This window comes from Mauremys mutica, chromosome 4, assembly GCF_020497125.1.
Source record: "Mauremys mutica isolate MM-2020 ecotype Southern chromosome 4, ASM2049712v1, whole genome shotgun sequence".
NCBI classification, from domain to species: domain Eukaryota; kingdom Metazoa; phylum Chordata; order Testudines; family Geoemydidae; genus Mauremys; species Mauremys mutica.
Window position 1 is genome coordinate 59,840,767 of NC_059075.1, and position 14,738 is coordinate 59,855,504.

Sequence of the window (14,738 nt, forward strand, 5' to 3'; positions counted from 1 at the left end):
GGGGCGGGGCTTGTCCGCACCGCTTGTGTCCCCCCTTCTGCAGAGCGCCAGTGTCCAGCGGCGCCTTCGGCCGGGCTCTAGTAAAGGGGGACTGGAGCCGCTGGCCCGGATCTCTTCCCCCACCCTCCCGCACGCCTAAAAAGCTGCTTAGCGGCGACAGGGTCCTGGCGGAGGGAGGGAGGGAGAGAGATGTAATAGAGACAGCTCTTGCGGAGCAAAGCGCCCTCCACAGGGAAACCAGGTTACTTTGGGGGAGGGCTCCAGACCTTTACCCTTGAAACTGACCTAAACTACTGGTCTTAGGCCTTCCTTGGCTTTCAGTGCTGGGGAGGAGGGAGTGTTCAAACCTTGCACTTTGATTGGTGGCTGGTGTCAGTGAGAAGTGTCGCCTTTGCCCCCCCCCCCCCGAATTAAATTACAAAACAACAGATTGGTGATGGTGACTAGTAAAAGTCATTAGCCTTGCCAGTTTCCATCTGTACCAAAGTCACTAGAGATGTCATGCATCCGACAAAGTAGGTATTCACCCACGAAAGCGCATGCGCCAATACGTTTGTTAGCCTATAAGGTGCCACAGAACTCTTTGCCGCTTTTAGAGATCACAAGTCATTATCATTCTAGTTGCTTCAGCAATGAGTTTGCTGTTCTTAACATCTGTCCAAGTAGACAAGGAACATTCTAGCCTAGCGCTTGGGAGACCCAGGTTCAAGTCCGTGCTCTGCTACAATCTTCCTATGTGGCCCTGGGCAAGTGTCTTACCTTCTCTGTGTCTCGGTTCCCATCTGAAAAAATGGGGATTATAATACTTTCCTACTTCATAGGGACACTGTGAGGTTAAGTATAGTAAAGGTTGTGAATCACTCTCCTGTGGTGTTATTACTGGCTTTATAAGAATGTAAATATCTTGTTTATATGCATGCTTATTACAGGCTTCGGTGCATTATAAAAATATATCTAGGAGACTCTGCCTGGTGGGCACTGCTTTGCCATAGTCTCTGTGCACCAGTTGTCAAACTTTCTTGACAGAAAAGGTGGGGGAAGGAACTGGTTTGCTGGAAATAATCCAGCTACAAAACCCCCCCAAAAGTGTCCCCTTTTCCATTTTAGGGTTTGGCTACACTTGCAGGTGTGCAGCGGTGGGAGTTACAGCTGTCTTCGTACAGCTCTGAAGGGGAAGCGCTGGAGTGTGGCCACACTGATAGCTACCAGCGCTGCAGTGTGGCCACATTGCAGCATTTGCAGTGCTGTTGGGAGTGGTGCATTATGGGCAGCTATCCCACAGAGCACCGTGTCCCATTTTGGCGCCGTGGGTTGTGGGGAGGGGGCGGGTCATTCTGCTTCCTGTCCCAATGCCCCGTGATGCATCGCTTCACATCCCAGCAATTCCTGTTTTTCCGTCCACGTTTGGCGCCATCTTGACTCTCTCAACGGTTTCTGTGCAGCACGATTTCTGTGGGAAATGGAACCCGAACTGCTGACGAGTCTCGCCAGCACATCACGTTTGGCAGTTGAGCTATTCCTTAAGATCCAAATTGATGAGTCCGACGATGATAGCGAGTCACCTGACGCGTATGACACTAAATTGCTTCTGGCATTCACGGAAATGCTCAGCACTGTGGAACGCTGCTTTTGGGCTCGGGAAACAAGCACTGAGTGGTGGGATCACATCGTCATGGAAGTCTGGGATGACGAGCAGTGGCTGCAGAACTTTTGGATGAGAAAAGCCACTTTCATGGGACTGTGTGCTGAGCTCGCCCCCACCCTGCGACGCAAGGACACGAGATTGAGAGCTGCCCTGATGGTGGAGAAGTGGGTGGCTATTGCAATCTGGAAGCTGGCAACTCCAGACAGCTACCGGTCGGTCGGGAACCAGTTTGGAATGGGAAAGTCGACTGTTGGAATTAATCGCATTAATCGCATCCTGCTAAGAACCGTGACTCCTGGGAACGTGCAGGACATTGTGGATGGCTTTGCACAAATGGGTTTCCCTAACTGTGGAGGGGCGATAGATGGGACGCATATTCCTATTCTGGCACCACCCCACCTAGCATCCGAGTACGTTAATCGGAAGGGGTATTTCTCTATGGTTCTCCAGGCGCTTGTGGATCACCGTGGGCGTTTCATTGACATTAACACAGGCTGGCCTGGAAAGGTGCATGATGCACGCATCTTTCGGAACACTGGCCTGTTCAGGAAGCTGCAGGCAGGGACTTTTTCCCCAGACTGGAAGATCACAATAGGGGATGTCGAAATGCCCATTGTGATCCTTGGAGACCCCGCTTACCCGTTAATGCCTTGGCTCATGAAATCGTATACAGGGAAGCTTGACAGGAGCAAGGACTGGTTCAACTACAGGCTGAGCCGGTGCCGAATGACTGTGGAGTGTGCTTTTGGCCGTTTAAAGGGGCGCTGGCAATCTCTGTATGGGAAGCTAGACTTGGGGGAAAGCAGCATCCCCACGGTTATATCCGCGTGCTGTACCCTCCATAATATTTGTGAAGGGAAGGGTGAAACATTCAGTCAGGCATGGACCTCTGAGGTTCAACGCCTGGAGGTTGAATTTGCACAGCCAGAGAGCAGGGCTACTAGAGAGGCCCAGCACAGGGCTACAAGGATTAGGGATGCCTTGAGGGATGAATTTGAGGCTGAAAACCAACAGTAATGTTTGGTGCCTTGCACGGGAGTGAAGTGCAGTGGTTACACTGTTAGTAGGAATCTGTGTTTCCTAAGCTGATTTGCAGTGCCTATTTCTTTCCTGGGCTAAGGTATCTTTGACTTTCTGCAATAATAAAGACTGTTTTCAAAGCCAAGAATTCATTTATTGAAAAGAAAATAACTTTATTGACAAGACACACAACATTTTGGGAACCTAAAAGGGCAAGGGGGTTGGGTGGGGAACTGTACAGTCACAGGTTTGAATATGTCCTGTCTGGAGTGCTGTGCAATGAGTGCTGCACTTCAGGATGCCTATACTGCATGGTGATGGGGATTGAGCGCAGAGGGTAAGGGTCGTAGTTCTCAGGGCTGGTTGGTGAACGTACAGGTGTTGGAGGCAACTGGTGGTGGTAAGAACCTGGATGCTGGGGAAGGAGGTTTTGAGCTGACATTGGGGCACAAGGGAAAGAGCTTTGGGACGGGGAGGGGCCGGTGTGGTAGTGCTCTGCCTGCATGGCTATGAGCGCCTGGATAGAGTCCGCTTGGCGCGCCAGGATGCTTATCAGCTGCTTTGTGCTTTTCTTCCTCACCACTGTGTTATTCTGGCGGATCCTGCTTTCCCTTTCCCTCCAGTCCTGCAGTTTTTGATTCTCTGTGGCAGAGTGATCTATAACTGCTTGCAGCATGTCGTCTTTGCTTTTTCGCGTCTTCTTCTGGTGGTTTTGGACAGGGCCGTCTCCAGACCCCAGCGCGCCAAGCGCGCGCTTGGGGCGGCATTTTGCCGGCAGGGCGGCAGGCGGCTCCAGCGGACCTTCCGCAGTCATGCCTGCGGGAGGTCCACTGGAGCCACGGGACCAGCGGACCTCCCGCAAGCATGACTGCGGAAGGTCCGCCCGAGCCGCCTGCTGCCCTCCCAGCGCACCCTCCGCAGGCGCGTCTGCAAGAGGTCCCCCGGAGCCGCGGGACCGGCAGCACGCCCCCTGCGGCATGCCGCCGTGCTTGGGACAGCCGAATTGCTAGAGCTGCCCCTGGTTTTGGAGTCTTTGAGTTGTTGATAACACGGGCAGCCAAGATCTCAAGGTTGCTTGTGGAAAGGCAAAAAAGGCAACACTTTAACAGAGGCAGCATTGTTTCTCAGACAGTTATTCCTACACACTGAAGGAGTTTACAGTCTTTACAATAGCATAATTTTCCCATACCAAAGAGAGCGCACATGACCCACAGGAGCCCCAAAATGGTGAGTAAGGGGGACTGATTGCTTCAGGGCTGTACTGTCCTCAGGGTTTCTGAGGAAAAGCGTTGGGGAAAGCAAACAGCTGCAGGGGCCACCTACACTGAACAGTCTCCTAACATTTTCCACAGGAGTTGATCCTGGAAGATATCTCGCTGCTGCGGGTCACCTGGGAAGGGAGAATGATTGCTTCAGGGCTGTACTGTACTGTGCGTTGGGGAAAGCAAACAGCTGCAGGGGGCACCTACACTGAACACGCTCCCAACATTTTCCACAGGAGTTGATCCTGGAAGATATCTCGCTGCTGCGGGTCACCTGGGAAGAGCGGGAGGGTCTTCTACAGCGATGCGGAATCCGCCCTGGCCCCTATGCAGCTTGCCTGTGTCTTGCAATGGTCCCCCAACCCCTCGCGGCACAGTGGTGCGGATGCGTTAGCCTGACTGGAACAAGGACCACAGTTTTCAGAGTAGCAGCCGTGTTAGTCTGTATCCGCAAAAAGAACAGGAGTACTTGTGGCACCTTAAAGACTAACAAATTTATTTTAGCATGAGCTTTCGTGAGCTGCAGCTCACTTCTTCGAATGCATAGAATGGAACACACAGACAGGGGATATGTATACATACAGAGAACATGAAAAGGTGGAAGTATGCATACCAACAGGCAGAGTCTAATCAATTGAGATGAGCTATCGTCAGCGTGGCTCTCCCAATAAACTTGCGCAAGCGCGTTGCCCACGCTCTGGCTGAAACTTTTGAAGAGATTACCAAGGCCGATTACCGCATCAATGGGCTATTCTACATCTAGGCATGCATGCATGCAGAACCCTCCCTCCTCTCCTGAAAAATTTCCATCCTGAAAATAAAAGCTGCTTACCGGGAACCTGCTCCTCTGTCCTCCACCAAGTACCGGCTGCTGCGACTGGCTACCTTCCTCCTGGCTTGAGAAGAGCTCCTGGCTGCATGCCTCCAGGGACTCCGGGGTGTTTCCTCCCACCCCAGTACCCTCACTCTCGGTTTCCTACTCCCCCTCCCCGCTCTGAAATGTCCATTGTGGTCCTCAGATTGGCGGTGGGGTCACCCCCAAGTATCGCGTCCAGCTCTTTGTAAAAACGGCAGGTCGTGGGGGCAGCGCCAGAGCGGCGGTTTCCCTCGCGGGCTTTGCAATAGGCACTTGGCAGCTCCTTCACTTTAACCTTGCACTGCAGCACGTCCTGGTCATGGCCCCTTTCTAGCATGGCCCTTGATATCTGCCCATAGGTATCGTAATTCCTATGCTGGAGTGCAGCTGGGACTGCACAGCTTCCTCCCCCCAAACACTGATGAGGTCCAGCAGCTCGCCATTGCTCTATGCTGGGGCTCGTTTGGCGCATGGAGGCATGGTCACCTGGAAAGAGTCACTGATTGCACTCCACACCTGGCTGAGCAAACAGGAAGGGGATTTTTAGAATTCCCGGGGCATTTAAAGGGCAGGTCACCTGAGGCCAGGGCAGTAGAGTTCGAACTGATGAGCAAAGTGGCTGAACAGGCATTCTGGGATACCTCCGAATACCTCTGGAGGCCAATAACAGCGCTTTTGGTGGCCACACTGGCGGAGCAGCGCTTCATCACCAGCGCTGCAGTCGTTATTCCCCAGGCCGAGGTGGAGTACATTCAGCGCTGTGGCCAGGGAGATATACAGCGCTGTATGTGCCTTGCAATTGTGGACGGTGAGTGAGTTGCAGCGCTGTAAAGCCACCACCAGCGCTGCAACTCTCCAGTGTAGCCAAGCCCTTAGTGTAAGACTGTCACTTGCAGGTTAATGATTCAAATCCAACCTTATTATTAACTTCTCTTAAAAGGCCTTTGGGGTTTTCTTTTTGTCCTATCACCTGAAACTCAGAGCTGCGTGATTTCACTGTGCTCTCTTAGGGGGCATAGGAAACATCCTGTTGGGGCATGTTGGAGATGTGGCAGGGAAGGCAATGAAGATATACTGTTATGGTTTAATGTGTATTTTTTTCTCCCTCCTTACCTCATTTACAGCTTAGACAGACAATGGTCAAGTTCTGTCAGGAGCATTTGGCTCCAAAGGCCCAAGAAATCGACCAGGAGAATGAGTTTAAAGGCATGCGGGTAAGTCCTTGCTGTGTGATCTGGGAGTGAGATGGCAGTCAAGGTCCCTCTCTGTCATGTGCTGTGTCTAGAAGAGAAAGTGTAATCCATGTCATATGAACATATTCACTTTACATTTATTCTCAAACCCTGAAGAAAGAGTTACGGTAGGAAATACATGGGGCTCGTAAAGTTATTAAGCTCTAACAAGCCTGAGAAATAAACCTAACCAGAGGCCATTAAAAAAAATTGGCAGAGAGTCTGGTGATAAGGCCTTTTCCTTGCTTGCTGGGATTGTCATCAGGCTGCTGCCTCTGGGCCCCGCCCAGAGACTCCATCTTTCGTACTGGCCTTGGCTAGTTGGTGTCTCAACTTTGGAGCACTGCACTCTTCTGCGTCCTGGCTAAAAGAGGCATGGAACTTCTCTCTGATGCATAACGCTTTCTTTGCAGGCTCTCTGATGTTAGAGTTCTCTGTGAAATTTGTTATAGAAAATACTCAGTGCAGACACTATCCAAACAGATATTTGACTTCCAGTGTGAAATTCACATTCCAACAGAACTTGTAAGTTCTGCGAACAAGAGCTTTTTGATTTATGGAGTATTCAGGTCCCATCATTGGAGAGCATAAGCTCGACAAGACTAAGAAACTTGTAATATTTGCTGAGACGTCACAAATCTCTGGTGTTTACATTTTCATAATGAAGAACTCCAAAGCTTTGCACATAGCCTTTATAAATATGGTCCAGCGCATCAGGTAGCATCCAGGGCTGTTGCGTAAAACAGAACTGTTGTGTCTAGTGCAGGCCATTTTGGGGGATCCAACTTCCATAACATGGCAACTTCTAAAAAATGAGAAATGTCCTGTATCTGAATAATAATAATAGGGTGGCCAGACAGCAAGTGTGAAAAATCAGGACGGGGGTGTGGGGTAATAGGAGCCTATATAAGTAAAAGACCCAAAAATTGGGACTGTCCCTATAAAATCGGGACATCTGGTCACCCTAGCCAATAAACCTGAAACTTTTCACAAAAAAAAGATTTGGGGCGGCGGTGGAGATGGGAAATTATTTTTGGCAAGAGACAATGTTTGAAAATCTAGTCAGAAAAGCAGTTTTCGGAGGAAGTGCGGGTTGAGTTACGTCAAAATTGGGTTTAAACTGGGGAATGAGTTACAGCCTTAGGCCCTGATCCTGCAGTGACTTAAGTATATATATATATATAACACAATATCATTGAAGTCAAATGAGACTACTTGCATGTATAATATTATGCACAGGCAGGAGTTAATCTTCAGAATCTTTTTGCAGTGCATGCAAATTAATATGTTGATGGAGATTGTTGTGAGGAGTCCTGCTCTTGTGTCATGGTTGGGCAAGGCTGTATTAACTGCTTTATTTTGTGTTCATAGGAGTTCTGGAAGAGGCTCGGGGAGCTGGGAGTTCTGGGAATTACAACTCCTGGTGAGTCTGTTCTTATCTTTTACACCTACTGAATGATTACCTCCATGAAGTGCCACTTAGGCTCATCTGTCTCAGCCCTTAACAAGCTAGTCCACATTAATTCATACCTCACAGTCTTGTAAGCAGACTCTGTCCCTTCAAATTGGGATACAGTTTATTATACAGACCTTTTGTGGTAGGATCAGGTTTTTCTAATTATAATAAAGAACATCATGGAAGACTCACCACTCACCCAAAACTCGTATTTCAGTGTGATTTAAACCTCTTTTCTGAAGAGATGCAGAGAATTCTATCTTTGTGCTGAAATTTCTCAAGGTGCTTCTCTTTGTTGAAACTTTGAAGAACATCACTTTATCCCTTTTTGAGCACTTCAAAATGGCTTTTACAGTTTAAGGACGTTCAGCTATTACCACTTTGCAGTTTGATAACTCTCAAATTGTCTTGTTATCCTTCATCATAAGCAATGCAGTCGTGAGGTTTGAAGAAAGAAGGTTAAAAATAAAAAATTCTTAGAATAAGTATCTGGCTACATTACAAAATATTAGTGTGTTCAAGCAGCATGGTGAAGAGTTGAATTAGCTGATGTAGCGCTGACCACAACTGTAATCAGAGGGGTAACTGCAGATGTGTAGACATATTTAGTTAGCTAAATCAAAGCTAGCTCAGATAACAATAGTGAAGCTGCAGCAGCACAGGCTGGACTGCCCTGCCCAGGACTCTGGTTATGTACTCATGACTAACCCATGCAGAGCCCTTCTGTTTAGTTATACATTGAAATAATTCACCTGCATTTATTTCAGTGGTCAGACCTGAGTTTGCTTGAGTGAGTCTCTCTGCCCTTGTTTCCTCTTGCTCTCGCTCTCTTTGCTCTTCCCAACTCCTTACAGTTCCTTTCAGCTTTTTCTCATGCTTGCCTTTTTGTCTTCTTTAATGCTGTACCCCAGGCTGCAATAGTTTCCCACTTTGCATAAGCTCCATCTCTGCCTCTCCTCCAAATCCCTCCTCAGAGCATGCTTCTCCCGTGAATTGTTCCTATTCTGATTTCCTCAAGGATTTTCCCACAAACACCTTTCTGTGCCTGAGCTTTTGCCCTGTGATTTTTGTTGGTGTCCCAGTGGAAGTTTTCTGGGAGAAGGGGTCTTGTCTGTAAATTTATTTTGTGCAGGGCACAAACTTTGGGACCATAATGTTGATGATATGAGATCCTGTGGGAATGTGTGGTCATTTGAACCACATGTTCAGGTACCAATGGATTATGGTTCTTCGATAGTGTATTAAATGATAATCGCTCTTTTCAATTTCTAGACCTAAAAATAAATTATGTTAATGCAACATTATATCAGAGTTAGGAAATGCAAATACAGTCGAACCCATTTATCTCGACCTCGGTTAACTTGCCAATCCTATTAACTCGAGGTTTTACAAGTGGAACTGCCAAACTCCCTCTTTATCTTATGGGTTTCTCATCCCTTATGTCGATTTGCCCAACCCTAATATCTCGAGCCCGGCTCCCCGTGTCCCCAGCCGCCCGCTCCCTGGCTCTCCAACCGTGCGGTTCCCCAGCCGCCCGCTCCCCGCGTCCCCAGCCGCCCGCCCGGCCCCGCATACCCGGTCCCTGCCCGTCCCCGCCAGCCCGTCCCCGCATACCCGGTCCCTGCCCGTCCCCGCCCAGCCCCGCATACCTGGTCCCCGCTTTGCCTGCCGCCTGCCCGCCCGGCTCCGCTTCGCAGGTCCCCGCTTTGCCGCCCGCCCGCCCGGCCCCGCATACCCGGTCCCTGCCCGTCCCCGCCAGCCCGGCCCCGCATACCCGGTCCCTGCCCGTCCCCGCCAGCCCGGCCCCGCATACCTGGTCCCCGCTTTGCCTGCCGCCTGCCCGCCCGGCTCCGCTTCGCCGGTCCCCGCTTTGCCGCCCGCCCCTCCGCCCGGCTTCGCTTCGCCGCCCGCCCGCCCGGCCCCGCATACCCGGTCCCTGCCCGTCCCCGCCAGCCCGCCCGGCCCCGCATACCCGGTCCCTGCCCGTCCCCGCCAGCCCGGCCCCGCATACCTGGTCCCCGCTTTGCCTGCCGCCTGGCCGCCCGGCTCCGCTTCTCCGGTCCCCGCTTTGCCGCCCGCCCCTCCGCCCGGCTCCGCTTCGCCGCCCGCCCGCCCGGCCCCGCATACCCGGTCCCTGCCCGTCCCCGCCAGCCCGCCCGGCCCCGCATACCCGGTCCCTGCCCGTCCCCGCCAGCCCGCCCGGCCCCGCATACCCGGTCCCTGCCCGTCCCCGCCAGCCCGCCCGGCCCCGCATACCCGGTCCCTGCCCGTCCCCGCCAGCCTGGCCCCGCATCCCCGGTCCCGGCCCCTCCCCGCCCGGCCCCGCATACCTGGTCCCCGCTTTGCCTGCCGCCTGCCCGCCCGGCTCCGCTTCGCCGGTCCCCGCTTTGCCTGCCGCCTGCCCGCCCGGCTCCGCTTCGCCGCCCGCCCGCCCGGCCCCGCATACCCGGTCCCTGCCCGTCCCTGCCCGTCCCCGCCCGCCCGTCCCCGCATACCTGGTCCCTGCCCGTCCCCGCCCGTCCCCGCCAGCCCGTCCCCGCATACCTGGTCCCGGCCCGTCCCCGCCCGGCCCCGCATACCTGGTCCCCGCTTTGCCTGCCGCCTGCCCGCCCGGCTCCGCTTCGCCGGTCCCCGCTTTGCCGCCCGCCCCTCCACCCGGTTTCGCTTCACCGCCCGCCCGCCCGGCCCCGCATACCCGGTCCCTGCCCGTCCCCGCCCGCCCGCCCAGCCCCGCATACCTGGTCCCCGCTTCGCCTGCCGCCCGCCCCCCCGGCCCCGCTTACCCGGTCCCCGCTTCGCCTGCCGCCCGGCCCCGCGCTTCGCCTGCTGCCTGGCCTGCTTACCGGGTCCCGCTTCTTTGGCTGCCCGGCTCCGGGTCCCCGTCCACGGCCGCCCGGCCCGCTTCCCCGTCCGGCTTCGCCGGATCCAGCCACGTGCAGGCACTGCAGTAAGAGGGCAGGGAGGGGGTGTTGGAGAGAGGGCAGGGGAGTTCAGGGGTGGATAGGGGTTTATCTCGATCATCGGTTATCTGGACTATTTTTGGCAAACCCCTAGGCCGGCGACATAACAGGGTTCAACTGTATATGGTTCTACAGTAACCATAATGCAACCATGTGGCATATAAAAATTCTGAAGGGACACCATCTTGAATCACACTTTTTTGTCTAAAAGACTGACTTACTGTTGTTACAAATAACATGTTTCTGTAATAACTCTGATGGATATTAGGGGGGAAATTTTTTCTATTTTCCTTTCGTTTGTTTTCTCTGTGCATTTGATAGCACTTAAAGTGAAATCCTGGCTGCACTGAAGGCAGTATTTTTAAATGTCTGTCTTATTTCACCTGGTAACTTTTGGAATTCAAAAATGTCTATGTCAGTAATGTTTAACATGGTGGTTTCCTCTCCATAGCGTTGTGTGTGTCCCACCCAGCATTCTTACTGTTCCCACAAATCTGCTTCATATTTTCCTCATCGGTTAGCATGCTGGGAGTAAGAATACAGACTCTGATGTGGGGTGAGGAGGATGAGAATCTAGAGCACAAATTGATCAGCTGCCACCAAAATGAGTGTTGGTGTGGAAGGGGCTGCACTTGGAATCAGAGGCCATCTTTTTAGCTTTAGGAGTTACAGGCAGTAGCACACACCTCCAGGCTATGCACTCACTCTGCTCTTCATTCACTTTCCTCAGCATGGCAAGCAGCCTCTACTCTCTTCTTGGCTGCTGCTCCCATAGGGCAACATTCAGTGGTATTGACCATCCAGACCTCCTGGATTCCCTCCCTAGCTAAGCAGCTATCTCTGCCTCCCTCCCATTGTAGTTCTGTTGCTACCTATAATATCACTCTCTGTCTGCAAGCCAATATATATACACTCCTGGGCGTATATATATTCCTCAGTCTTTGCTCTTTTTTCCTCCATCTTCTCTCTCTGTTTCTGTTGTTTCCTCTCCAGCTTTAATCTTCTACCACTTCAGTTTGAGACTATTCTGTTTGTATCTTTAGTCACCCTTTTAGTTACCTTTAAAAATATTTTTATTTAACTAATCATCAATTTTTCTCCATCCTGCTTCTGAAAAGTTTGACCATATCACCCCCCAACCCTTAGGCAGTTCCACTGGCTCCCCCATTCATTTCAGAATCCTGTTGAAAGCTGCCATTCTTGTTTTGAAAACCGTCCATGGAATTTGCCCCAGTTGACTTCACCCACTTTGTTTCTCTTTAGTCTATTAAGCCCTCATCTATTCTACTATGCCCTCATCTGTCATTGGCTCCTGCTTCTCGAGTTGGCCATACGTGAAAGTCTTCTCTTTTGCAGCTCCTGCTATTAGTTAGGAGCAGCCTTTTTGTTCCCCTCTGCCCTACTCATTCTCCATCTTATATCAATTATCCTCTGGAAAAGTCTTCTTGTTTTTCTGTACCTTTTTGCTTTTTCTCCATTTAATTTTTGTGGTAATATTAAATTAATGCTAAGTTTTGGGATACAGTTAGTATGAGAGATGCAGAATCATGCAGTTGTCTACGATGCTTGGATGTTGGGTCAATGTTTTATTCATATATACGTGTATATGTGGTTACTATGCTTTTATATGCACAAAGTGTTACTAATTGTTCTGAATAAGTAATGTACTGTGCCTTTAAGATAGGAGAGTTGGGATTCAGGAAGGATGGGGAACCCAGAAGTAACTAGCTCAGTGAGAGTCAGTCTAAAGCGGAAGTCCAAATGTAAGTTTCTGAGACATCCAGTGAAGTTTAAGTCCAGCATTGGACTCAATTTGCATAAGAACATAAGAACGGCGATACCGGGTCAGACCAAAGATCCATCTAGCCCAGTATCTGTCTACTGACAGTGGCCAGTGCCAGGTGTCCCAGAGGGAGTGAACCTAACAGGCAATGATCAAGTGATCTCTCTCCTGCCATCCATCTCCATCTTCTGACAAACAAAGGCTAAGGACACCATTCCTTACCCATCCTGGCTAATAGCCATTTATGGACTTAACCACCATGAATTTATCCAGTTCTCTTTTAAACGCTGTTATAGTCCTAGCCTTCACAACCTCCTCAGGCAAGGAGTTCCACAAGTTGACTGTGGGCTGCGTGAAGAAGAACTTCCTTTTATTTGTTTTAAACCTGCTGCCCATTAATTTCATTTGGTGGCCCCTAGTTCTTGTATTATGGGAATAAGTAAATAACTTTTCCTTATCCACTTTTTCCACATCACTCATGATTTTATATACCTCTATCATATCCCTCCTTAGTCTCCTCTTTTCTTATGTTGCAGGAGACTGTATATGTTTTATTTACCATAGGGTTATTGATCTAAGGTGATCATGAATTTTTTTTCTCCTGCTAGTGGAATATGGTGGATCTGGAATGGGGTATCTGGACCATGTGTTAGTAATGGAGGAAATCTCTCGAGTTTCAGCAGCTGTTGGACTCAGTTATGGTGCCCATTCAAACCTTTGTATTAACCAGTTAGTACGGAATGGCAATGAAGCACAGAAAGAGAAATACCTACCCAAGGTATGTAGTTGGTGGAGGCAGAGGACCTGAGAGAATATCTGTTTACATGGTGCCTGTGGTATCTGGTGCGCAGTAAGAAGAAATGTGAAGTAATAGATCTAGTTATAGCATAAAACTACATGTTTTTTGACATTTAAAGTAGCAACAGAGTTCACAACATTTCACAGACATTCCATGGCTGAACTGAGCTCTAGCACTTTGTCTCCCCTTGTGTGCCTAACAGCTGCATACATTGAATGGGACAGTACTGAACTTCTGGCATTAGTATCTCTTCCCAGTGGCTGTTTGGGTCAATCCATTTCTGTCTTACACCTGGGACAGAAAGTACCACAGCAAGCTGCTCTTACTGTAGGGATCCCTATATTCTTTAAAACAAATAAGGAAGCCAGTGGGCACAGGATGAGGCCCTTTAGTAAGAAAAATGTTTAAAAGTTAAAAAGACATTTTGAAAAGGGGTTTTAAGCCAGCAAACACATCTGTTTTTTTCTAACAAACGTGTGTTGCTTACACACATTTTGCTGGAGTAACTGCTGACCCTTTTAAAATGAGTGGTTGCAGTGTGGGATATGCACTTCTCAGGTGCCAGAAGCATTTTGCCCTGCATGGCTCATGAGGCACCAGAGGCATGTATTACAACTGCATGTCCGGACATGTTTGTCTTTCACAGAGCTTAATCTTCCAATACATCACGTGAGCTTACTGCAGCAAGCTTTGAAAAGGATTGTACCTTTCAAATTTGCCCTTCTCCAGTTTGTTAATGATCCTCTTTTGTCCTAACTAATCCATCTTGGTGAAGGTTCCTGCAGAACTTAAAACTGGTACAGATGTCTTGTTTGAGCTTTTTTCAGGGTCATTTCTGGAGGCAGCGTGGTCCAGTGGATAGGACAGTAAACTAAGGGTATGTCTACACTTGGAGCTGGAGGTATAAATTCCAGTTGGAGGAGATATACCCACACTAGCTCTGATCGAGCTAGCACACTCAAAATAGAGTGTAGTCATGGTGACGTGAACAGCAGGAGTATGTGCCTAGCATGTCAGATGGGTACGTATTTGGACTAGCTAGCCTCTGACGTTTGCACAACCACAATTATGCTCTCTTTGTAATATGCTAGCTCGATTAGAGCGAACGTGGGTATGTCTCCTCAAGCTGAGTATTAAACCCCAGCTCAAAGTGTAGACATACCATGAGAGGGAGGAACGTTGCTCTTGTATATCTGCCTTTACCACTGACTTGCTGGGTGACCTTGGGCAAGTCACTTAATCTCTCTGTACCTCAGTTCTTGTGTGTGGCTGTGAAGTAAAATTTTTTTTTTTTTGGTTTCCCCCCAAAAAGACTTTGACGAGAATCTTGTTCTACCTTCATAAAGCACTTTGATATTTCTGGATGAAAAGCGCTGCATGCGTACTAAGTATCACTCATTGCTTCCTTATTCCGTTGTCTGGTTGCTTCGTTTGTTTGTTAATCAACTGATTGTAAGTCTTCTCTGGCACTCAAGTGACCTCCGTGGTTTAAACCCCAGCCTCTGTTAAACAGATTTCAATAACTAAACATATTGGATGTATTTTTTCATAAGTTGAATCACAGCTATCTAAAATGGTCAACATGAGGGACTTAAATTCAGCAGCAAGAAAAGGGTTCAATTACTTAACAAAATAAATCTTGTTCAGTCTATCAGTACATAAACTCCATGTGTCCCTGTCATTTCTCAGTGTATTTTAACATTATTGTCATTCTCTGGTTTGCAA

The 14,738-nt window shown here is 49.7% G+C and overlaps 1 protein-coding gene across 1 annotated transcript in view; it reads left to right on the forward strand.

Annotated features, from left to right (window-relative positions):
- Positions 1 to 14,738, forward strand: part of IVD (isovaleryl-CoA dehydrogenase) — a 29,489-nt gene that overhangs the window by 399 nt on the left and 14,352 nt on the right. Inside the window, exons 2-4 of the mRNA XM_045015438.1 lie at positions 5,908 to 5,997; positions 7,387 to 7,438; positions 12,823 to 12,992. Of these exons, the coding sequence (XP_044871373.1) occupies positions 5,908 to 5,997; positions 7,387 to 7,438; positions 12,823 to 12,992 (312 nt within the window). The remainder of the gene's footprint in view (positions 1 to 5,907; positions 5,998 to 7,386; positions 7,439 to 12,822; positions 12,993 to 14,738) is intronic.